The sequence below is a fragment of the Anguilla anguilla genome, chromosome 14 (assembly GCF_013347855.1).
Source record: "Anguilla anguilla isolate fAngAng1 chromosome 14, fAngAng1.pri, whole genome shotgun sequence".
Classification (NCBI taxonomy): Eukaryota; Metazoa; Chordata; class Actinopteri; order Anguilliformes; family Anguillidae; genus Anguilla; species Anguilla anguilla.
Window position 1 is genome coordinate 39247853 of NC_049214.1, and position 25863 is coordinate 39273715.

General features: G+C 50.8%; 1 protein-coding gene across 9 annotated transcripts in view; it reads right to left on the bottom strand.

The window, feature by feature from the left end:
- Window positions 1-25863, bottom strand: part of LOC118212937 (regulator of G-protein signaling 3-like) — a 121782-nt gene that overhangs the window by 7250 nt on the left and 88669 nt on the right. For 8 of the 9 annotated variants that reach the window (XM_035391475.1, XM_035391473.1, XM_035391474.1 and 5 more), the window contains one exon: window positions 7182-7255. In XM_035391475.1, the coding sequence (XP_035247366.1) occupies window positions 7182-7255 (74 nt within the window). Of the gene's footprint in view, window positions 1-1935; window positions 2068-7181; window positions 7256-25863 lie in introns of those variants that run through there. The other variant, XM_035391482.1, reaches the window with a different exon arrangement.

Below are 25863 nucleotides of genomic sequence, written 5' to 3' on the forward strand. Positions count from 1 at the left end.
AGTTTAATTTCAGTCCAGTTTGTAAGTCCTCAGGTGATGAAATGCCTCTCTGGCTGTGTCTCAATTGGTCATAGGAAGGCACTTGTGGCTTTATGCGTAAGAGTTCTGCGTTGACTGCCACCTGCTGGCCGTGAGCCGTCACTCACAGTCCTAAATTAGGCCGGCTCCTCCCAGTACAAACAGGCTGTCATACTGAGCACAGTGATACAGAAATACAGGAAGTGCGAGTTCCACCGAGGATACTGAACAGGAAGTGCAAGTTCCACCTGGGACAGCGATACAGGAAGTGTGAGTTCTACCTGGGACAGCAATACAGGAAATGCGAGTTCCATATGGGATAGTGATACAGGAAGTGTGAGTTCCACCTGGGACAGCAATACAGGAAGTGCGAGTTCCCCCCGGACAGCGATACAGGAAGTGCTAGTTCTCCCCGGACAGCGATGCAGGAAGTGCTATTTCCACATGGGACAGCGATACAGGAAGTGCGAGTTCCACATGGGACAGCGATACAGGAAGTGCTAGTTCCACATGGGACAGCGATACAGGAAGTGCGAGTTCCACATGGGACAGCGATACAGGAAGTGCGAGTTCCACATGGGACAGCGATACAGGAAGTGAGAGTTCTACCTGTGCTTAGGTTCCGGGCAACACCATAACGGCAGCTGTGCAAATCAGTGAGCGAGAGGTCGCCCAATTTAAATAACCCCCCGGCACACACCCATTCTGCTCTTATCTACTGCACAGGCTGGACAGAAGATTATCAAATTAGGAAAGTCCAGATGCCAGAGAGGTCCAGTCCCTGAGGAAACTTCCCTGAGCAAGATGGAGGGCTCTGCCTCTCATCTCACACCTCCCCCCCCATTTACTGTAGTCATATATCCACCTACACTGACGTCCACGGTGCCAATCACTGCCTGTGGAACAAACCATTTGGGTGGATGGGGGGGTTGGGTGATGGTTGTCAGCCCCAAACCCCAGATGGAGGAGTGTTCCATCCTAGGAAATACCCCTGCCCTGACCCACGTGACACACCTTTTGCCACAGAGACAAAATCCCAAAGCCGCCAACTCGTGGAATTACATGCATTGCGCGAAACTCCCTCTGCTCTTGCACAGCTCTCTCACTCTCTCTCTCTTTCTCTCCCTCCTGCCCCCCCCCCCAGGTCTAACTGCAGAAAGACTCTGACATGTCCCCTCGAAGTGATGCCCCTGTGGGTGAGGGAACGCGATTCGGCTGGGCGGGACACTGCAGAGGGGGCGTGGCCCTCTACAGGAAGTCCTAATCGCCGCAGCCTATCAAAGTTCCCTTTCCGTACTGAAACCCGGCTTCTGAAACACAGCCAACCAGGACATCATAGGGTCAAATCCCTACTGCCTCTCTAACCCAGAATAAGGTGCATCACCTGCATTATCGCTGAGCTATGCTTGCTTCATTCACAAATGCAAGCAGCCCTGGATAATAGTTTCCACCAAGCAAAAAATAACAACAACAAAAATAATACTAATTTTTTAAATTTTTTAAATCTCGTAAAAGCCAGAGGCAGCAGCTGCCTGTCAGAGATATACTCAAACACGCCTACATTGTGTTTTCCATTCAGTGATGTGAACGCAACCGCCACTCCACACCAGCCACCAAAGCTGAAGCCAATCAGCAGCTCTTAGAATTCATTAAGCTCTCCGCTTAACCACTAACTGACCCCTTCAACTGACCGTAAACAAGCACCTTCGCATTCCCTGTGTCCAACACAGCCAGCCGAAATGCACAGGCTCAAAGCTAAGGTCAGTTCTCAGTCCACACCAGCTGCTGCGCGTTGCTCGACTCTGACACTCACTCGCCCCCCCCTCCCCCACCCCTGCACCCCACCCGGTCCCCCTTTTGACAAGCACGTGAGGTCCCCCAAAAACAGAGACGGTGAGAAGCGAGCCGTTCCTTTACCTCTCCAGCTGCTTCTCTGAGAAGTCCACCATGGCGTGGAACATCTGCGTGTGCGTGTGCGCGCGGGCGTGTGTGTCGGAGCGCGGGGCTCTGGGAAGGGTGCCGGAGGTTCGCATTACTGCAGACCACCGCGCCGCACCGCCGCGCTCTTATATACCGCCAGAGGGGAGGGTGAGGGGGCGGGGTCTAGGCTCCACCCAATCACAGCTTGCCATTCCGGAGCAAGTTCCTGAGTTATTATAACAGGCCTGTTCCCTCACAGTGTTTAAACACACACACACTCTCACTCACACACACACACACACTCACATACACACACTCACACACTCACACTCACACACGCACACTCACACAGTCACACACACACACACTCACATACACACACACACACACACGCACACACACACACACACTCACACACTCACACACTCCAACATACTCACTCCCAAACACAGTCACACACACACACACACACGCACACACACACACTCCAACACACTGGAGGAGCCTTGTTATGAACATCGCAGCACCAAGATACAGAGTCAATGTACTGCTTACTGACCGATGCTTGTTACACATTTTCTAAATTTGTCATGAAACACACAAACACGCACACGTACGTTTTAAGCATCAAATGTACAGAAAAGCACAAAAAAAGTAGAAGAATTTGTACTTATAATATTTGTATTGGCAATATCAGTAGTAGTGGTTGCAGTAGTAGAATTTCCATGAATAGGCTACTGATGGCAGTAGTATAAGGAGCATTTGCTTTAGTAATAACAGCAGCAGTAGTGCTGTTTACATTCGTACTAATAGCAGAAGTAGCAGACGTATCCGCATTAGCTCTAATATCAGTTCAAGTTCAAGTTAAAGTTAATTTACATAGCACATTCATGCGCAAGGAAATCCAATTAACTTCATACAGAAAGCACACTTGCATATATAGATATATAAACTAAAAAGAAAAAAGTGAAGAAAAGCATAAAATACATATGGGAAAGCAAACACATTAACATGCATTAACAGTAGCATTTCCATTTAGCATGTTTTTGCTTTAGCACTAATAGCAGACATAATAATAATATTTGCATTAGCACTAATAGTGGAAGCACTAGTAGCATTTGTAATAGCATTAATAGCAGTAGCAGCAGTACTAGTGCAGGCAGATGAGGATCGATGCATCCGAAGTATTAACAATGACTGATTAGTAGCAGGGTCAGGGCAGAGCCTGCGCTATATTCAGAATGTGAGATGTGTGAGCGCGCGCAAAAAAAAGAAGCCCTTTGGGCAATCAACGTCTCGCCATAGCAACAGGTGGGTCTCAGTTCCTGCAGCTGGGGTAAGCGGAGGATATCCTCCAGCCGGAGGCGGGCGGGGGGGGGGGGGGGGCGGGCGGGGTTAATAGAGCGTTTCCTGCCGGCTAGAGGCTGTGGGCGTGGCCAAGAGGCCCGCGTCCGTCATCGCCTTCAGCAGCCAACGCGCCTGGGGGGGTCCGGTACAGGTGATGACTGGGAGGAATTCCAGCTGTGCCCTGTCCAGACCTGGGGGGTGGTGGGGGGGGCTGCCAGGGGGGGTGTAAATCTTTGAGCAGATCTCCCCATGACCCACTGCCTCCGGAAGACCTGGAGGTCACTGCTTAACCAAACCCCCTCACCCCCCCCCCCCCCCCCCCATCTCTCAATTTCCTGTTCTTTTTAAAGCGACAAAAATCATTGTTGTCACAGCGGGACAGAGGCCATTGTGAACGCTCCTCTCCTTAATTGGGCACCGGTCAGGGACTTCCTGTTCCTGTTCCAGACCCAGGGAGTGGAGGTCAGTGGGTCCACTCCCCCCAGGGGCCCAAACGACTCAGTGACGGCAGACAGTCTGCCTCAGGTAGTCCTACAGTTCGGACACGTCTGCAGTCTCCAAGCCAGACTCATTCAACACAGTCAAGCCAAGCTCCCGTCCCTCACGTTTACACACTGTAAAACGCTCACTGTAAAATCAACACTCGTTAGTACCTAGTTTGTGTTAGAATGCATATTCAGTCCACACCATGGCTCCCCTGACCCCCTCTGCATATCTTTTCTTTTTCTCTTCCCTTGCATTTCATTTCGGATTATGTTATATGTACAGTATAGCTGTATAACGTTATCTGTCAAATCATACCTTTTTGCTGCAATACAAATTGTAGTTGGCTCGGTTAAAATCTTATTGATTGTTAACAGTCCTCTGTGCCTTCTTGGAGAGACGACATCTTTGTATTGCAGAGAGTAATACAGGTGTTCTCCAGAACTGTTTTGTTTTGTCTGCTAAATTACTGTGATGCAATGTAATGTTATGTAACAGATATTAAACCTACTGGACTAATATAAGAGTTTAATTTAACACCAATAATTTTTTATCGAATTAAACATGGATGTATTGTTTTGATGTTTTATAATCAAACACGTATCTTCACATACGATTTCACAGGTTCCCTTGCTAGATTCTATTACCTCAGTCTGAATCTCTTACTGTTTGTCAACACCCTGCTTTGTGCATAAAGTGGAAAGACCACCCCTGGGAAAAACAGCCCCCCCCACCCACCTCTGGGCTACATCCCATTACAGTAGGTGTCTGAGGTGGGCCGACCTTTGACCCTACGAGCTGCACTTCCTGTGTGTCTCATTAACTCTGTCCAGTCCAGCCCACAGACTCCCACGCCTGTCTGGCGGTCCCTCTGCGTGTTAATGGGAGATGTGTGCAGTCTCGCGTTGGGTTTCGTCGCCCCCTCGTTCGACCATTAACACTCAGGAAGCTCGTGGGGGGTGGGAGCGGGGGGGGGGGGGGGTTCCCCACAGTGTCAAATTCCTGTCATACCAAGCTAGCCCTCCAATGAGATGTGTCACATTCTGAGGCTACCACACAAACACCACAGCGCATGGCCAGTATGTGTGTGTGTGTGTGTGTGTGTCTGTGTGTGCATGTGTGTGTGTGTGTGTGTGTGAAAGAGAGAAAGAGAGAGAGAGTGGGTGTGTGTATGTGTGTGTGAAACAGAGAGAGAGATAGTGTGTTTGAGTGTGTGTGTGTGTGTGAAAGACAAACAGAGACAGAGAGAGAGATAGTGTGTATGTGTGTGTGTGTGTGTGTGTGTGTGTGAAAGACAAACAGAGACAGAGAGAGAGATAGTGTGTATGTGTGTGTGTGTGTGTGAAAGACAGACAGAGACAGAGAGAGAGAGAGAGAGAGTGTGTGTGTATGTAGGTGTGTGTGTGTGTGTGTGTGTGTGTGTGTGTGTGTGTGTGAAAGACAGAGACAGAGAGAGAGAGAGTGTGTGTATGTAGGTGTGTGTGTTAGAGAAAGTAAGTATGTGGCTGTGGGTCAGTCGAACATGACTCAAAGAGGCTGGAAAAGGTAAAACAGCCATGTTCTAATCAGGCTCACCCTGAGTCATGAGAGTAATGATCTGATGCAGAGGCTAGTCTGAAAACTACTGAGTAACACACCTCCACACAAAAACGCCCTTTCAGCACACACACACACACACACACACACACACACACACGCACACACACGCACGCACGCACACACACACACACACACTCACACCCCTGCTCGCTTATAGCTTCACCAGCATGAAACGCAGCAGCATCTCTGGCTGGTGATGTCAGAGCCTCTGTGTGTGAATTCTTTCAACCCTTTAAGATGTGAGGTCATAAAGAGATTATTAGAATGTTCAGTTAAGAATGCTGGTGTCACAATCACTGCTGGTAACTGAATGCAGTGGAGTTTTAGAACACTGATTTAGAATTTTCAGTTAAGAATGCTGATGTCACAATCACTGCTGGTAATTGAATGCAGTGGAGAAAAAAAAAAATTCTAAATGAACCTACTCTTCAAAGGGTTTAACTGCACTAAAACAGGTGGAATGACTGCCCAGGGGCCCTAGCTGCAAAAGCCACACTGTCTGTCACATAAAACACGCGTCTCACACTTTTCAGTATCTATCAAACCCATTTTCAGCACGTTTCAAGTCTTCTCAAGGCCTCACTCCAGGCCCCATTAAAAAGAACAGGAGGCTATATATCACAAGCACTGCGGCCCATACCATCGATAAAGCAATATAAAAATAACGTCAACATTTCGTATTAGTTTGAAGTTGTAGCAGGATCAGCTCTGTCAGACCCAACCCAAACCAAAGCCATTCTGAGCGCAACCTGAACTCCGGATTAGTTCTGAAGAGAACTCAACCGTTTTACGTTAAGCGTGGACGTGCAGCTCTTCGAGATTTCTTCAAGATCCCTCAACAAGAAAACCGAGCGCTTTGAAGTACCTCCGGTAAAATGTGGAAAAACTTTCAACCAGCTTTCATATTTATTTTATTTCTCTAAATCGGAGGACCATTAAGAGCGCTCAGGAAGTGCGGGAGCCCTGCTATAAGCACGCAGAGTGCTGTCAGAGCCTCCATTCGCAGGGGGCCGAAGAGGCGAGACGTGGGGCTTCGTTCAGTCGAGCCGTCGAGTGCTTTCCCCTCAAAGCCTCTAACTCTCCCTGCACTTTCACTCAGCTCATTACCGGCCGTAATTCAAAATGGCAGCCGCCGAAGGGAAACGCAACACTTAAATTACCATTTAAAAAGCAGCAGCGGCAGCAGCAAAATGAAAAAAAATTTTTTTTTAAATGAAATAATAATTGCTTAAATTCCCACAGATGAAAGACGCGCTGAACCTGCTTGCACTCAAACTGAACGTCGCTCCGGCGCAGTAATTCAAACCAGTTGACATTGCATTACAGGCATTTAGCAGACGCTCTTATCCAGAGCGCCTTAACCAACTTTTTACACAGCATTTTACACTGCATCCATTTATACAGCTGGATATACACCGAAGCAATTCAGGTTAAGTAACTTGCTGAAGGGCACAACGGCAGGAATCGAACCTGTGACCTATAGGTTACAAGACTAGTTCCTTACCCATTATAATACAGTGCGGGCCAGTTAAAAGTTGTGGATGTACTGTACTAATTTTGCTAGAGAGATAGAAAAGGGGGACATACTGTGCTAGAGAGATTGCAGAAAGATAGAAAAGGGGGCCAGCCCCCCCCAACCCCGACCCATAACCCGCCCGCCCTCCCCTCACACTCACCTCTCCCCCCCCCGCCTCCCCTCACCCTCACCCCTCCCCCCCCCGGCCTCTCCTCACCCCGGCGGACTCCAGGACAAACAAACAGAGGCAGACAAACGCGCAGCCGAAGCGGAACAAAGAGAGCGAGCTGGGACTCACAGGTTCTTCGGCTTCCTCTTCTTCTTGGATCCGCTGGGCCTGAGGTCACAGCTGCACTCGGAGCCGCCGCTGAGCTGAGGGGAGAGAGACAGGGACGCGGTCCGCATCATACGGCCCAGCCTTCTGGGGGGGGGGGGGGGAGAGCAGCAGGGGGGGCAGAGACGGACAGACCCCCCGAAAAAACAAAAACAAAAACAAAAAAGTCCCGGCGCGGTCCCGTCTGATCCGAGCGACCCTAATCCTCAGCAGCACGGGACAGCACACAGCCCAGCCAGCTGGGAGAATCAGTTACTGCGTTTAACGTGTGTGAGAGTGTGTGTGTGTGAGAGAGAGAGAGGCAGTGGTTCTCCGAGCCCCTGGTCATGCCACAGGTTTTAAACCCTGGGCTGGTAGGACGGGTGTCATGTTTCACTTCCTGCGGCCCTGCTCTGTGATTGGCTGGGGGGAGGACGCAGGGCAGCCAGAGGTGGACTGAGGAGGGGGGTGATTCTGTGTAATACGGGGGTCGGAGGGCATCCTGGAGTGTTCCTCGCAGCCTGTGTGTGTGTGTGTGTGTGTGTGTGTATGTGTGTGTGCGTGTGTGCATAATGGATGAAATAATGGCCCATTGTGTGGAGAGGTTGTAGCCCTCAGTCTGGGCCTATGACCGGACGCAACCAGATTGTTTTTCCGTGTTTTCCGGAAACCTTCCTCCTGTCCGGCCCTCTTTCCCTGAACCTCAGGCCTGTCAACCCTGAGTGGGAACCAGGACTCACATTTACCCCAAACGCTACTGGACAGCACCACCATACAGCACCCTCATACAGCACCACCGTACAGCACCCTCGTAGAGCAGGATTTCCCACCCTAATTTGGAATATCCAATTAGCCGCATTCACGCGCGATTCCCAGGGCCACATGGAGAGAGGAAAGACGTTCGTGGTTCCCCTCAGAAACCAGCTTGCTTCTTTTCAGACACAGCCAAACTCGCACGGAACTGAGGTGGAGGAAGACCTCTCATATGCCCCCACGCCCTTGGCTTTCTATCGTGAGGTGCTTAGACCACGGTCCCCTGCTAAGCGTACGTAAAAGGCACTATACAAATAGATTTGATTTACGGCTTTGCCATGCAGTCCCAATCCACCACCCCTGAGTGGACCCCTGAAACACGGACTCCTAATCGACTGAACCTTCCCGTAACCTGGGCAAGGCCATCGCCAACTGCGTCGCTCTATGTAGCTACCGGCACTGGCTTGGTCTGGATCCGTGCACCGTAGCTAGGTGCTTTAAGCGATTGGGCCACACAGAAACCCCAATGAAGGTACATTCATTTAACTGTGCTGGTATAACTGCACTGGTATGGGTCTGTGATACAGGTCACTCAAACACTGCTGACACCTGTCACTCAGCAGCAGTGGAATACAATGATCAGGGAAAAGATCTCCTAACTCAAAGAGTCCAGGTTTGATTCCATTGACCAGCGGAGAGTGGTTGTTTAAGACATTTTTTTTCCTTCAAAATTTTAATGAAGTTCTATGTAAGTCAATCTGGATAAGAGCATCTGCTAAATGCCATAATGTAATAATGTGCATTGGGCATCAATAGACCAATCCTAATTTGTACAGTGCCATTAACTAACAGCACATTTTCTTCAAAACTCCAAGTTATTATGCTAAGAGCAACCGCTAAATTAATTTAAAAAAAGAAAAAAGATGACTGAGATAGAGGGATAGTTAGAAATAGAGAGAGAGAGAGAGAAAGTGAAGGAGAGAAAGAGACAGAAATACAGAGGGAGGGAGAGAGATAGAGGGGGGAGAAAGAAAGAGAGGGAGAAAGAGAGAGTTTGAAATAGACAGAGGGAGAGACAGAGCGAGAGTAATAGAGAGGGGAGGAGAGAGATAGCGAGGGAGAGATAGAGAGAGAGTAATAGAGAGGGAAGGAGAGAGAAATAGAGAGACTGAGGGAGAGATAGCGAGGGAGAGATAGAGAGAGAGTAATAGAGAGAGAAGGAGAGAGAAATAGAGAGAGATGAGGGAAAGATAGCGACGGAGAGATAGAGAGAGCGTAATAGAGAGGGAAGGAGAGAGAAATAGAGAGAGATTGAGGGAGAGATAGCGAGGGAGAGGTATCTCAGTCTCGTTCTCCGGTCACACGTGCGCTCCCCGAGCCACTGAGATTGAGCTGGGCCCCCAGCCAAGGCGTGCACGGCACGTGCAGCCCGAGCCACATGCCCCCCCCCCCCCCCACCCCCGCCCCGAACCCTCTGTCCCCAAACCCGCCAGCGCCCAGCAGCGAGGGTGTTAGCGCCCCTCACAGCCCCTGAGGAAGAGTGTGATAAACTCATCCTCTCAGTCAGCCCATTAGAAAATGGAAGAAACTTCTATTAAATTGGAGGATGACCTTTGAACCCAGAGGGGGGAGGCGGGCTGTTTGCTTTCGTATTTGGCAGCAGGTTGGGTTTGTGTTTCGGTGAGAAGGCACATGTGCCAATGCCAGAATCAAGACCTCTCCTGCTAAGCAAGACTGCAGTAGCACAAAAAGTTTATCTATTACCCATCTGCTTCAGCAGGTATACTGCTTTCAGGATTCTCTTACCCTCCAGCTTCAGCAGGAATACGCCTTTCAGGATTCTATTACCCACCAGCTTCAGTACGAATACGGCTTTCAGGAATATGGCTTTCATGATTGGCATCACACACTTCCAGGGCTGTCGGTTGGCTGTCAGTCTCAGTAAAATTAGCCGCCCTGCTGATGTGGTTTATTATTAGCACTCACAGAACAATCCAGAATCTAATTGCGGCCAGAGTCTGTTACTCAGGGAAGGAGCATTTCATTCATTTCAGAATTACGATTTTCTATCAAAGAAGAAGAACCAATCGAATGGCCTTTCTCTTCACAGCAACACTGGCTGATTGGCTCAGGTCTGTGGGTCACTGACACAGTATGATGCAATAACCCCATCCATTTAGCGCTACTTACTTGGTCAGGTAGTGATAGAACACGGGGGGGGGGGGGTGGGGTGGCAGAGGGTGATCTCTAAACTTTGCTTCCCCCAGTGGACATGTCCCGTACTATCACCCCCCTCCCTCCCAATGGGATCGTCCGCCACAGTGTCCCGCCCCCTTTAATACAGGTACCCGCCACCGCGCCTGACTAAGGACAGCCAATGACCGTCCCCCCCTACCACAGGTACCCGCCATCCCACCTGACTAAGGACAGCCAATGACCGTCCCCCCCTACCACAGGTACCCGCCATCCCACCTGACTAAGGACAGCCAATGACCGTCCCCCCCTACCACAGGTACCCGCCATCCCACCTGACTAAGGACAGCCAATGACCGTCCCCCCCATACCACAGGTACCCGCCATCCCACCTGACTAAGGACAGCCAATGACCGTCCCCCCCATACCACAGGTACCCGCCATCCCACCTGACTAAGGACAGCCAATGACCGTCCCCCCCACCACAGATACCCGCCATCCCACCTGACTAAGGACAGCCAATGACCGTCCCCCCTACCACAGGTACCGGCCATCCCACCTGACTAAGGACAGCCAATGACCGTCCCCCCTACCACAGGTACCCGCCATCCCACCTGACTAAGGACAGCCAATGACCATCCCCCCCTACCACAGGTACCCGCCATCCCACCTGACAAAGGACAGCCAATGACCGTCCCCCCTACCACAGGTACCCGCCATCCCACCTGACTAAGGACAGCCAATGACCATCCCCCCCTACCACAGGTACCCGCCATCCCACCTGACAAAGGACAGCCAATGACCGTCCCCCCCTCCCACAGGTACCCGCCATCCCACCTGACTAAGGACAGCCAATGACACGACACGGTCCAAAGGGCAAGTGGGCATTCAGTCAATAGCCTCGTGTTTCAAAGCTCTCAGAACCGATCAGAGACAGAACCCCCCCCCCCCCCCCCCCCCCCCCCCCCAAGCGCCCGGCCATCTGTGATAAATACCCATTTTTGGACGCCGCGCTGAAAAACATTCCATGGCTGTTTCGGTTTAAGCTCTGAATTACACAATACGAACTCCACCGCTTTTCCCACCCCCTGTTCGGTGACTCTCCATCTGCCTGTCCTTCATAAATCTATCCATCCACAAATATGGATCAAGCCACTTATCCGTCTCTGGGTCTTACCCCCTTCAGCCATATTTATCATGCATATTTATTATATTTTATTATCCCAAAAACACATCTGTTTAAGCGGGCCTGTGACGTAGACTAAGCTAGTTTCTAACCTGCTTTAACTTTTCTTTCATTGTAACCGAATTAAGGTATCACACTTCATGCATACATTTCTTCTTGTTCCATGTAAGTTTTTGTTTCACATATGTTTATTTATGGTTACTTTGCTGTATTTGCAGTGCTTAACAATAAATAAAATTCATTATTATTATTATTATTATTATTATTATTATTATTATTATTATTATAAAGCAGCCTGCTAATCAGGTCTTTCTTGCTGGGTTTCAGACAGTCAGACCTTCAATAGTCATTTCCCTCTTGAAGCTTCAAAGACACAAAGCGCAGTGGGGGGGGGGGGGGGGGAGTGCTCGGCCCCCCACCAACAGTTCGACAACTAAATTTAACCTTGCAGATGGGGGGGGGGGGTGAGCACGGGCAGCGTGGGGGGCAGGGGGGCAGGGAGGCTCACATGCAGCAGTGAAGCAGAATAACAGCCTGGCTGCCAAAGTCCACAGCGAGTGCTAAACAACCCCCTACGGGCATCTGAAAAGCCTCATACCCAAATACGCCCCCCCCCCCAAAAAAAAGGTTAGGGAGGGGGGAAGAGAGCCAAGCTCAGGGTCAATGTGAACCCATATTCAGAGACAGAGAGCAGCTGCTTGTGATGGATGGGTGTGGATCTGGGCTGTGACCCGTGGCCAACGCGTGTAACCACACGCGGACACACACACGCGCACACACACGCGCACATGCTCACTCACACACACAAACACACATGCTCACTCACATGCTCACGCACACACACACACGCACATGCTCACTCACACACACACGCACATGCACATGCTCACTCACACACACAAACACACACGCGCACACGCTCACACTATCGTGAGGCTCTCAGGGAAAACGAACAGACGCCGCGCTACTCAGAAGCGAGAAGGCGGCGCAGAAACACAGACAGACCAATCGGGAGCGGGCGGCTGGTCCGTAAAGACCCGCCATGGCGGTGTGTGCGGCGGCCCTCAGTCTGGCCTCTCCCTCCGGTCCTCCTGCATCGCTTCGTTTTCTTCTGCTCTGGGTTCACCGCCCAACTAAAACAAAGGCCGACAGTGCGGTACAATACGACCTTCCTCACCCCACCACCCCCACACCCCCCCCCACCCCAGTCCCTCCGGTAACCAGGGCTCAGACTGTGTGAAACTTCAAGAGTTTCCTCACCTCCAGCTGCGGGGTGGATGGGTTTGGGTAGGGGGGGGGGGGGAGGGAGGAGAGGGGGGGGGGGGGGTGTCACATTAACAAAGCCCCCTGCCGAGAAACGACAACCCCTCGCTCCTCGCCCCCCCCCCCCCCCCGCCCCGCCCGGTCACAATCGAGCTTCCCGAGAGCACTTGGCCTCATTTTAAGAGGCGGGTTCCGGGCCCGCGCCTCCAGGCTAATTTGGGCTGGCCGTTACGGTAACCGCGTTTAAAACGGTCACCCATGAAGAAATTTCTCGGAAAAAAAAAACATTTATAATTAACATCCGTCTCTTAACGAGACGTCTCATTCCCGCCAGTTTCCGGGAGCTTCCGACTGAGCACTTGTCGGTTGGCCCGTTCCAAACACACAGGTTTTTTTTTTTCGACGCAAAAAACATTCAAACTCCGTTTATGCGTTAGCGCTAAACTGTGACTTTGAGCTACACTGAGAGAGGCTCTTCATAGCACACGCTAACGCTTTGAAGTCGGGACGCGGTGGTCCGGTGCTGAAGCCCGTTCACAGGTTCGAATCCTGACTGAACACTTGCAGTCCAACGGCCACTGTAGTTTCAGCAGAACGGCTCGAGGGTTAACAATGCTGTCACAGGGGTTTCTTTGCTCATTAAATAAGGGTTTTAATGAAAGGCAGTATAAATACAGAGAGCTGTCACGCATTGTAACTTAAAGTCTCGGACACTTCCTGGGGGTACAAGGGGATCATGGGATCTCATTCTGCATGGCCAATGAGAAGAGGGCATTACAGGTAATCACCTTGTCCCCCCCCCCCTCCCATGTCCTGCACACTCCACAGATTTTTCACACAGTGAACCACTGCTTAAGGACGGGGGCTATTATGCATAAAGTACACCCCCATTCAACAAAGACGCCCCCCCCCCACCCCCATCAGAAAGGATGTGGAGCCTTACAGTGCTGGAATACCTGACCTCGGTTTTTTGTTCGCTCTTGTTTTCGCGGTTTTGTGTTGCACTGTAATCCTCCCCCCCCAACCGCCTCCCCCCCCCCCCCCGACCCTGCTATACATTTCCCCTCCCGCCCTTATCGCACGCCTCGTAGGAGATGGCTGCTTCCTGCCCGTCTCGGGGACTTCCTGCGGCGAAGGGCGTCTCGAACAATGCGGCACGCCGGCCCCGGGTCACCTGACTTCCTGACTTCCTGTCTGCCGAGCCGCGTCTGTCCCGTCGCGGTCGGGCGACGGCATTCCGTTCCGCGGCGCGAGCCGCGCTCCGATTGGCCGTCAGGGCCGCTCCCCGCCCGCGCCGGACAACCGGGCGCGTTTTCGGATGGGGGGGGGGGGGGGTAAAAAGCCCTCGATGACACAGGAACGTCACGGGAAGGTGCTTCCAGACGGCTGGGCTTCTGTCCCGCTGTGTATTATTAACCTTAAAGGGTTCCTCTGCTCCTCAGTGACACGGCCTCCATTACTCACAGCCGCGAAGAGCTGAACTTCAGACAAACACCAAACAAACCCCCCCTCCCCCCTCCCTTTCTGAAGGTGTTCCCCGTGACGAAAATGACAAAATACTGCAAACAAAAGATGCTGAATGATTCACTCAGGGTTCCTCCACCCTGACGCGAAAGGGCTTTACACTCAAGCCTAAAAAAGACTCAAGCGAGCGGAGTCAACTGTAACAAAATGCTTTAACTAATGCTTTGACTAATTATGTGCCGTAAAATGTTACTACAAATCCCAGCGGACCCTGCAGCTCTTCAGAAGCAGGGTTGGCCACCCCTCGGATAGATTTAAAAAGTTGAGGGTAAAAAAAAGTTTTAAAAATGCTTCGGCTGACATTGAGACCGTCTGTTAAGGAAGCATGGCGGGCGGATGGGTGGTTCAGCGGGGGGGGGGGGGGAGGGAGGGGTTGAATGCCGTTATAACCACAATACCGAAACTGAGAAACATACACCAGAAAGGTCAAGAGAATGTCAGGATGGGGTAAGAGTTCAAAAAAACATATGCCCCCAGGGAAGGAGACCTAGGCTAATCCGCTCTTTGCAGATTTTCTTTTGCACAACGCGATTGAATATGAAGCCCTTGCACAGAAACACAGCTCTCTCTTAGTGCTGCTTGAGGGTACTGAGGGTGTGGGGGTGGTTTGGGTAAAGGAGAAACACAGCTCTCTTAGTGCTGCTTGTGGGTACTAAGGGTGTGGGGGTGGTTTGGGTAAAGGAGAAACACGACGAACCGAATGAACAGTGAATGCACCGGCCGGCCCACTGCACCAGGCTCACGCACACACACAAACACACACACAGACACACGCACAGGATCACGCACACACACACAAACACACACACAGACACACGCACAGGATCACGCACACACACACAAACACATGCACACACACACACGCACAAACACACAGACACACGCACAGGCACACGCACACACAAACACACAGACACACACACAGGCACAGACACACGCACAGGCTCACGCACACACACACAAACACATGCATACGCATACGCACACGCACACGCGCACAAACACACAGACACACACACAGACACACGCACATGCACACACACACGCAGTCTCTCTCTCTCAGTGCTACTCGTGGGTATTGGGGGGGGGGGGGTGGCATGGGCTTAAGAAGAGACTAAAGGACCATCCGTGTGCGGGGCAGAGGAACAGAGATCAAACTCCGCCCCCCTCTCACAGTCCCCCGCTCTGTTTGCGCTACCATGGCGACAGGGCAGCACGCCGCGCGGCGCGCGTTTATAAACATGTGAGTCAGAGGCTCCGGCGTTTTTGCCGGGACCCACCGCGCGCCGGCCGCTGCCTCTGCTGCTGTGGCAACAGGCTCCACAAACACCGGCGGCCGTCCTGCGTCTTCCCCGGCCCAAAGACGTCAGATTCAGGGTCCCTGCGTTACGGTGCCGTGGAGAGGCAGGGAAGAAGCAACGCTCTCCCCTGAACACAAACACCCCTGCTCCAATCACATTTAACACCTCTCACCCCTGCTCCAATCACATTTAACACCTCTCACCCCTGCTCCAATCACATTTAACACCTCTCACCCCTGCTCCAATCACATTTAACACCTCTCACCTTTTATCTCTCATCCTCTCACCTTTCACCTTTTATCTCTCACCCTCTCACCTTTCACCCTTCATCTCTCATCCTCTCACCTTTCACCTTTTATCTCCCATCTTTCACCCTCTCACCTCTCATCTTTCATCTCTCATCCTCTCACCTTTCATCTCTCATCCTCTCACCTTTCATCTCTCATCCTCTCACCTTTCATCTCTCATCCTCTCACCTTTCATCTCTCATCCTCTCACCTTTCATCTCTCATCCTCTCACCTTTTATCTCTCATCCTCTCACCTTTTATCTCTCATTCTCTCACCTTTCACCTCTCACCCTCTCACCTCTCATCTTTCACCTCTCAACTCTCACTTTTCAACTTTCGCGTTTCATTCTCTCATCTTTCATCCTCTCACCTTTCACTTCTCACCTCTCTCAGAGACCCGTCACACTCCACGCAGAGAAGGCCCACAGCCGCAGCTACCCAACACGGTAATAAAACGAGTGAGAGCCGGGAGCTTTCGCTACAGCGCTAACTCCCCACCCCCACCCCCACCCCCCCCTTCCCCCTCCCAGCTCTGGAATATCTGCATGTGAATAATCAAGCAGGATTAATTAACGGGGGATTACGCTCCCTCTGCGATTCGGATTTTCATTTCTGAGCCTGCAGACCGCTCTTAATGGAGGTTAATGCAGGGCTGACGCAGGTTGAGGGTTTTTTTTTAGGTCTTGGCAGATGGTATCGCTCAGAAGCCTTTGGAGCAGGCAGAGATGGATGGGCCGCCGGCTCTGCAGCTGAAAACGGGGCCGAGGGGCCAAACCCGCCAGCGAGCCGATACGCGAACCGGGCCCGCTGACGTACGGCAAAGCTCGCCGTTCATGCCTTCTGCAAACACAGGGGCCAAGAGGCCTGACTGCACTTCAAACAGGCTGGATGGGCCCGGACACTCCTTCTGCAGTGTGGACCAGAACACATCCACCCACTGGCTATGTACACACACACACACACACACACACACACACACACATGCCCACACATGCACAGGCACACACACACACACACGAACACACATGCACAGGCACACACACATGCACACACACATATACATATGCACATACACACACAAACACACAGGAGCTATTCTAGTGATGCGCAAGGGTGACCCGTATTCTTAGCACTTAAGCAACACTTAGCTTAACACTACAGCACCAAACACCCCCACCCCCACCCCCACACTAAAACAGGGCCATTTCAGCTCGTTCCCAGTGTTAGCCTTGCTCTGCCCGGTGTGTGCAGTGGGCTTTGACCGCTGCAGCGGGTCGATGAGGGTCGACGCAGTCAGAGCGGGGAGGCCTGGCGATTCTCCACAGGCCTCAGTCCTCTGATCCCGGCGTAAATCTAACCAATAACAACGACAGAGGATCAACGCCCCGCCCATCACCTCGCGGCCGTAGAGCCAGAGAGGGTGCCCAACACCACCACAGGCAGACACGGCCGCCATTTTGCACCCCGGTTTCCTAAATCTCCTCTTGGTGTCCGGAAACAAACTCTCCAGCACAGTGCTGTTTAATCCCCCAGGGTGAAACCAAATCCGTTTTTTTTTTGGGGAGGTCAGACATGCAGTTGAAATGTGTGTGAAAGGGTCTCAGAGAGCTGTGGGGCGTGTCCACTCTTGGTTTAGACGGGCACGCTATTGGGCCGGTCCTCTCTGAGGGACGGGGGCCCGGGCGAACTACGCTCTCTGGCCCGGCTTTCGGGCCCCCCCCGCTGGCCTAACCTGGCTCTGCACCCGGGCTGCTGCGGGACAGCTGAGGAGACGACTGGCACGGGAGCGAATGTGCTAAACGGCATGAGAGAGAGAGAGAGAGGGGGGGGAGAGGGAGGGAGAGAGAGAGAGAGAGAGAGGGGGGGGGCGAGGGGGAGAGGGGGAGAGAGAGGGGGAGAGGGTGAGAAAGAGAGAGAGAGAGAGAGAGAGGGGGAGGGGAGGGAGGGAGGGAGAGAGAGAGGGAGAGAGAGAGAGAGGGGGGGGCGAGAGGGAGAGAGAGAGAGAGGGGGGGCGAGGGGGAGAGGGGGAGAGGGAGGGAGAGAGGGGGAGAGAGAGAGAGAGAGAGGGGGAGAGAGAGGGAGGGAGAGAGACATCAAGGGAAAGAGAGAGGGGAGAGAGAGAGAGAGAGAGAGAGAGCAAGAGAGAGTGAGAAAGAGAGAGAACAAGAACAAGATGATCTCTGATGGATCTTTCACACAGTTCATATCTTAGTTATACAGAAACCCAGACAGAGGGAAGGAGATAGCCAGCCAGAGAGGGCAGGAGAGGAGGGGATAAGAGAGAGAGTGAGAGAGAGAGATAGAGAGAGACAAAGAGATAGAGGGAGAAAGAGAGATAGAACAGACACTGCAGACGTCAGCCCCCCACCGCCCCCCCCCCAGGACTTTCCACTAGTCCGCTACTGTATGTGCCAACCGCACAATGGAAAGTTCTTTTTTTTTTGTGGGGGAGACTGGAGCGGTTACTCAATGTCACACTTGAAGACCCTTCCCCCCCCCCCCCCCCCACCACTTCAGAAGAGTTCACATTTCCCAAGTTCACAAGTCGAGACAGCGTTCCCATAAACGCCCGGCTTCTGATAAGCCCCCTTTCCCGCGCGCGGAAGCCGCGACACCGCCGGGGCCGGCCGCCCGGGTCGCCTGTCACGGTTTTCTCCCGGTCGCACGTACGCGGAAGGGTTCGGAGTCGGGCCTGTTCGCGCGCCCGTTCCGGATAGAACAGGCCGGGCAGGATGCTGCACGCGTAATGCAGGCCTCCTGTCTCAGAATACCTCACACGTGTAGGAAGCCTGTTATCTCAGCGCAGACCACAGCGTCTCTAACGCCACCACAAAGCCGTCCGCGCAGACGGGTAAAAATGTTCCCTCGTCTCAGAGTTGGCCCAGTTTCCAGACGTTTGTACAGACGCGCTTTCTTCCTTGGTGTAGTACTTCTGTTTTGAACGTTAGCTTAAATTTGCCGCCACGAACGAATGCACGCTGTGACCAAGTCGCAGAACTTGACGCGTCACCCTCTGAGTCTCTCGCGATTGGCTCGCTTGCCCCATGTGACCTGCTTTACCCCGGGGACGTTGCTGCTTCTGTTCACAGAAGTGTAGCATCACGGGTGAGGACCTGGTCTCGTAACCTAAAGGTCACAGGTTCGATTCCCTGTTGTACAAGGCACTTCACCTCCATTGCTTCAGTATAAATCCGGCTGTATAAATGGATGGAAATGTAAATACTATGTAAAAATTTGTGTAAATGCACTTACTTGTGTAATGTGACATTAGAGGAAGGAAGACGGAGGATTATTTCCATAAATCTTATGAGGTCCTGACCCAGAAAACTGGAGGAAAGTCTTACACGGAAAGTCGACTCTGTTCACACATGACGCCGACTCAGAAAACTGCATGCATGTGTGAAAGGGGCTTTGGCTGCAGAAACCATGTGTCACTAACTGTGCAAACGTGCGGAAAACCCCATGTCGTTAGCATGAATGCAGCTTCGAAGAACAACCTACACTGTCAGCTGACTAGGGAAAAAAATCAGGAAGTGAAGGTGTGAGAAACTAAGAGCATACAGACTGAAGCAGGGGTAACAAGACCAGGTTAAAACCTAGTATATAGCTAGACCTAACACACGTGATCCGGCCGACCAATGGCGTGACTTCATAACTCGGCCGACCAATGGTGTAACTTCATCACTCACTCAGTCACTCAGTCAGTCAGTCAGTCAGTCACAGACATTCGCGTTTGTAGGGCTGGCCCCGCTGTCGCGGTCCAGCCAAAAAAAGCTCAATACACAAACAGCTCCTGGCTAACACAGAGTCTGATGCATTTCTGACTGATAAGACTAACAACACGAGAGCTTTCTGAATGTCCACCACGCCCGTTCGCTCGATCGCACGCAGCCTTGCTGTGGGTAAGCAGAGGGAACCCGGCTCATTGGGTAAAAAAACCAGCTCGGGGGAGCTAGCCAGCGAACGCTAACGCTGCCCAGCAGAAAGACGCGTTCTTTCCAGCGTTCCTGGGATCCAGCGCTCGATTCGATTAGACGCGGAACTCGCCATGGGCCACAGGAAAGGTTAGTGAAGGACGAAACTGGTTGTTCTCCACTTGTGACCTCACTTTCGATGATAAGATTATCCCACACTAATTTAGGAGACTCTCTTATCCAGAGAGACTTGCAGCGCGAGAGAGTATCAGTATGAGAGCTACGGTACATGAGGTCAGGCCAACATCCCAAACCAGAAAAGTTTTATTTATGTAGAATCTTTTTTCTTTTTAACAGAGACACTGTTAAAAAAAGATTCTTCACAGGGAAAACAGAAAAGAATATTGGGTCTGAACCCCAAAACGCAAGCAATTGAGGTTAAAAAAACACACACACCCACACGACAAAAAAAAACTCCCCAGTGGGAAGAAAAACACTTCAACGGTAGTGTGAAAAAACTCCCCAATGGGAAGAAATCTCTGGAGGAACCCGGCTATAGAGGGGGAGCCCATCACATCAGTTAAGTTGGCAATGCTAACCTAGCCCCATCATACAAACTGTAACTCATTTAAAAAAAAAACCACTGAAAATGTCACAATTACCTCAGTTAATTAATCAATTGATTAATTAAGATAAGAGTGCACGGAGGTGTAGGTGAGAGGGTAGCTGAGACATCGTCTGAAGAAGAGGGCCTTCACTCTGCGGTCAGAATACAACCGTTGCAGTAACGCTGCAGTGTTCGTACACAGTCTGCATGTAAACAGCTTCCATGTGAACAGCCTGAATGTAAACACAGTCTGCATGTAAAAGGTCACAGGTTTGATTCCCCGGTAGGACACTGCCGTTGTACCCTTGAGCAAGGTACTTAGCCTGCATTGCACCAGTATATATCCAGCTGTATAATTGGATTCGATGTAAGTCGCTCTGGATAAGAGCGTCTGCTAAATGCCTGTGAACTGAACTAAACAGCCTGCATTGCTTGCACAGTGCTGTCCACAGGCCCGAACATTCCGCCGCATTCCGGAAACGTCTCACGCAGAAGAGAAAATGCAGAGCACCGCCTGGCTATGTGCTCATATTCCCACTGATTAGCTGTGTGTACGATACTAGCTGTACTCTGGCTGTGACCTCGTTCCTGCAGCTGTCCTCACGATATGCCCTGTACCGAATGAAGAAGCGCACCAAATATGTAAACATTCTCAGAAAATAATAACTTTATTTATAACACATCCGTAAACATTCTGGAAGCCCAAAGTACACACGACAGAACAAATTTAAAGCAATCTTTCACAGAATGCTTTTACAGCAATAATAAAAAAAAAAGCCGTAATAATAATTGGAACCGGACTGGAATCAGAAGATTGCAGGTTGGAACCGGACTGGAATCAGAAGGTTGCGGGTTCGATTCCCGAGACGGTCACAGGGAATCCATTTCAGCACACGTCTAGCTGTAGTGCACAGGCAACACAAACCCTGACGACGCGAGCTATGTCGCAAAGCCGACGCGGCGGATAAGAAAGCGAGCTAACGTGCACAAGCCACATAACGTTCTGCTGAATAAAGGACACCTGCCCCTGTGTGGAAGTCTGGAGCCCTGGTGCTATACATTTGCTCAGCCCTCGTCCTGTGTGAACGGCTAGCACTTAGCGTGCTGGATTTGCTTGTTTCTTTTTTTTTTTCCACTGGGGCTCAGGTGGGGTCTCGACTGACCTTTCACCCCGGGGAGGGTCCCACCCGGTTCGGCTAAAGCTGCCCGCCCGCCCAACGGCATCATCAGGCGGCGAGCTGGAACCTTCCGGGGAAAAAAAAAAATCAGCCTGCAATTTTTCCTCCCAAAGACAAAAACGGAGCGAACGCACCTCTCTCTTTATCGGGGCTGAAACCCGGATTGGGCTTTCGCCTTTTCAAGCGTCTGCGTCCGCCCAGAACCGGCGAACGGCCGGCCTCGATCTCGAGGCGCGGCCTCCCAGGCCCGGTATTTGTCCCGGGCGAACGTGCGACGGTCAAACACGCAGAGCCCCTCGGCCGTTTCCCCGAACCGCCGTGTGAAAGGGAGAGGAACTCCAGCCGCTGCCAGGGCTATTTTTAGGCGGCGGGGGGGGGGTTAACCTGCCAGTGAACCCCGCCGCGGCCCTCTGGGTAATAATCACGACCGTGGCAATGGCGTAGCCGCCGGTCGCTCGCCCGCCCGTCGCCCGGGAGACGGTGCCGCCGGCGCTCGTTGTCACGGTGCCGCGATCTGGGGCACGAGACCTCCTGTCACATTCACCCCCCCGCCCTGTCTCTTTTGAGGAGCCTGATGGGGTCTCTGCGGTTTGGGATGACGGGACCCCATTAATAAGAGACCGACTTCATAAGGGGTGTGGGGTGGGTGGGCAGGTGGGAGGGAGTTCAGAGAGGTAGGTTGTCCAAGCCTCACTGACATATAGCTAGCAGTGTCTGAAAACCTCCAACCTTACTGCTTACTTTCAACCTCCTGCTTTCAACCTTACATTACATTACAAGCATTTAGCAGACACTCTTATCCGAAGCAACCTTTTTTTTTTTTTACATATCATTTACATTGCATCCATTTATACAGCTGGATATATATGAAGCAATGCAGGTTAAGTACCTTGCTCAACGGTACTACCCGGGAATCGAACCTGTGACCTGTAGGTTACAAAACCAACTCCTCACCCATTATACTACGCTGCCACCAGAAAGAACCCTGTTTTCTGCATTATGGAAAAGCTAACCCCTGGGAAAGCATTTGGAATTAATTAACCAATGTGAAACACATGTTAAATCCTGGCTTTTAAACCAGGTGGTCCATGAAAGTACCACAGGGGGTCACACTTTCAATCCCCAATCCCATCACACCCCTCCCCCACCCCGGCCCCCCCAGTCCGCGATCACATTCTCCTGTCCTGATCTGAATGCGCAATCCCCCCCCGCTCCCACCCCCCCTCCCCTTCCCCCTTCCCCCAGCTCACAATCTTCAGAAAACCTTTTTTTAAAATATAACAAAACCAGTAGAGAATTATTATATTATATTATATTATATTATATTATATTATATATATATATATATATAGATCATTATAATGTCAGAGGCAGGCAGTGGAAAGTAGTGAAAAAGGCTGAGAGGAAATTCATGCGTTCTGAGTTTGCAGCGACATCCATGTTCCAGTCATGCAGGAGTTCAGCAGTCATTTCATTTTTCTACTCCTCTCCTGGAGGAATTGGCAGACTGGACCACCATTTGGCAAGGCAAATTGCTTTCCTTTTCTTTTCTTTTCTTTTCTTTTCTTTTTTTGGGGGGTGGGGATGTTTGGGGGGTTTCACGATAACAAATGAACAGAAGTCCGATCCAATTTCTGTAACTTTCCACAGACTTGAAAATTCCCAAAAATAAATTAGACTCACAACCCGTGGACCAGATATAAACTTTCTGCACACAAATTAAGTGTTCTGTTCTGTTCTCTTTTGCTCCCGGGCAGAACACATCACTCTCTCGCTTTTTCGACTGCACCGCTGACAGACACGGGGGCAAACAGGTCCTGCCGAGACCAGCTCCCTTAGGGGCCCGTCCCCACTCAGCCCAAATAGCGCGGGTCCATTCCACAGACCGATCAAATATTTAATCCTCCCATAAACCCTTTCTACATGCGCACACATTACCTACACTGAAGAGTGGGAGACCAGGTGCACCATGTCACTATTTCTCTTTCTCTCTTGCTCTGTCTCTCACTCTCTCCATCTCTCTCCCTATGTCTCTCTCTTGCTCTCTTTTGCTCTCTCTCTCTCTCAAATCTCTAATTCAATTCTAATAGAAAATTCAAAAAATTCAATGCTTTATTGGCATTACCACACCCCAGCATAGTACTGCCAAAGCAATTGTTTACAAAGACAACCATGTCAACAACAGTCAACAGCAACAACTAAATCAACAATTATGCAAATGACTGGGTGCTTGGAACCTAAGTAATAATTTGGGGGAGGAGGGAGGGGGCTTTCTTAACAAAATAAAATGGTAATGGAGAACAATAACTGTTATGACGACAACAGACTGGTCCAGATTGTCCTAGGGACACTGTGATGGTGGAGTTGCCTGCGTCTCTCAGGTTATGGCACACTGCCGCACACTGTGCAGGCAGTTCAGCTGTGGGTCCCTCCCCCAGCAGGGCTGATAGTCTGCTTATGTCATTTCTCTGAATTGAGGGAGGCATATTTCACTTCGTGGAAAAAAAATGTTTTATTTCAGTTCTGTATATTTTTCGCAACGTAGGAATCTCTCATCTGTCCTGACTTTCTCTGTACCCCAGAGATACTGTTATACTCCATAACACACAAATACACAGACATACGCAGACACACGTGCACGCAAACACAAACGCGCGCGCGTGCATGCACACACAGACGCACACACAAACATACACACACACACAAATATATACGAGCGAGCGCCTGCACAAATGATGAAATGAAGGCCTTGGGCTTGGCGGTCACACTAGGATGAAGCATGACTCCGTAATGAGCTGTTTAAAGTCAACAGGGTCTAGTATCCACACTGAAATCCTAACCTCATAAACTCCGCGACATGGCCCAGTAAACCAGAATGATAATCATCATTAGCGAAAGCGCGGCCTGGTAGAGAGTTCTGGAATGTCTGGTGGGTGGGCGAGCCCTTCGAAGCAATCCCAGCAACACTCCAAAAGTCGCCGTCTCATTAAACAAACATAAATCACACAGACACAAAGCCACTGTCCATCTTTCTCTTTCTTTTCTCTGTCCTTCTTCTTTCTCTTTCTCTTTCTTTTCCCCCAAACCTGCATTCCTGTTTTGTAACCCATGGTAACAACCAGGTCCACGAAGTGTCTGACGACCCTGGAGTTCACGTCACCTTCTCCTTCAGTGGTTATAAATATCCCAGAATGCCCTTCTCCCACAGCGGATATAAATATCCCACAATGCCCTTCTCCCATGGTGTCCCAAGATGGCCATGTGCCAGAACCGACCGGCTATTGTTTGTCTTCTCTTGCCCAATCTCACAGAGGGTCAGGTGTGGGTTCTAAATAATAAATCTCTGCAACAGGCTAATCAATCCCCATGGCTGAGATGCATCTTTAACACTGAGCTGCAACAGGTCTGTTCCGTACAGAGGAAGAAAACCACGAGTATCTGTGCAGGAGGATCACTTGAGAATGAAACCTGCTCAGCTCAAAAGTATGCACTTATCAGACCTGGGCTAAATACAAATTTGTTTTGGATTCAAATATTTTTCTACGCTTTACTGATCTTGTCTGGTGTACTGGAACCTATGAAATACTCTCAAAAAGTGCAAATCCCACCTTCTGGTCACACTGAGAGGCTCAATTACACAAGGCAAGATCAAGAGAGCACAGAAAAGCATTTTAATCCAAAACAAATACGTATTTGACCCAGGTCTGGTACTTATAAGTGGGTGCTGAATTCTACAGGATAATAGTAGAAGGCAAATGGACAGCACTCTCAAGAATGCTCGAAAGCTATAAGAATTTATTCCACGGATGCATCAATCAGAATACGGTGCTAAACGTACACAAAATAATAAATCAGGAGGTGGTGCAGGAGGCCTTTCCTGTCACAGTTAATGCCACATATACAGTGAGCTCCACAATGTTTGGGACATATCATATTAATTATATCGTGTTCATATCGTATCGTTTAAAAAGTGCTGTAATTTCTACGTGGTGAAACCAACGCGTATTAAAATAGCCTTTAATTAAAGCTGAAAATCTGCACTTTAGAAACATGTGAATTATTTGATCACAAATCTAAAATGGCAGAGTACAGAGCCAAATCAAGAGAAAATATGCCAACATTATGGAGCAAAAAGCGAGCGGATCTGAGCAGGTGGTCTTCCGTGTCAGTGTTGAGAGCATACAAAATTCCCTCAGTATTCCCGAAGTTTTCCCAATCCGGCTCCTACTCCTAACCCGTCGCCGTACTGCACGCGCTCAGTGCCCGGTCCGCCCACCTCGCCGGGGAAGGCATTCGGTCTGTAAACTGCGCCGCCGTCTTCAGGCTGATTAACTGCAGAGCAAATCTTCCACCGTTCGTCCCCGGTGCGCAAACAGAGAGCTGTTTCGGGCTGAGCTGGGCGCAGAATAAATCTGCCCCCCCCCTGGGTAAACCTGCAGGCTCATCCCAGGGGGGAAAAC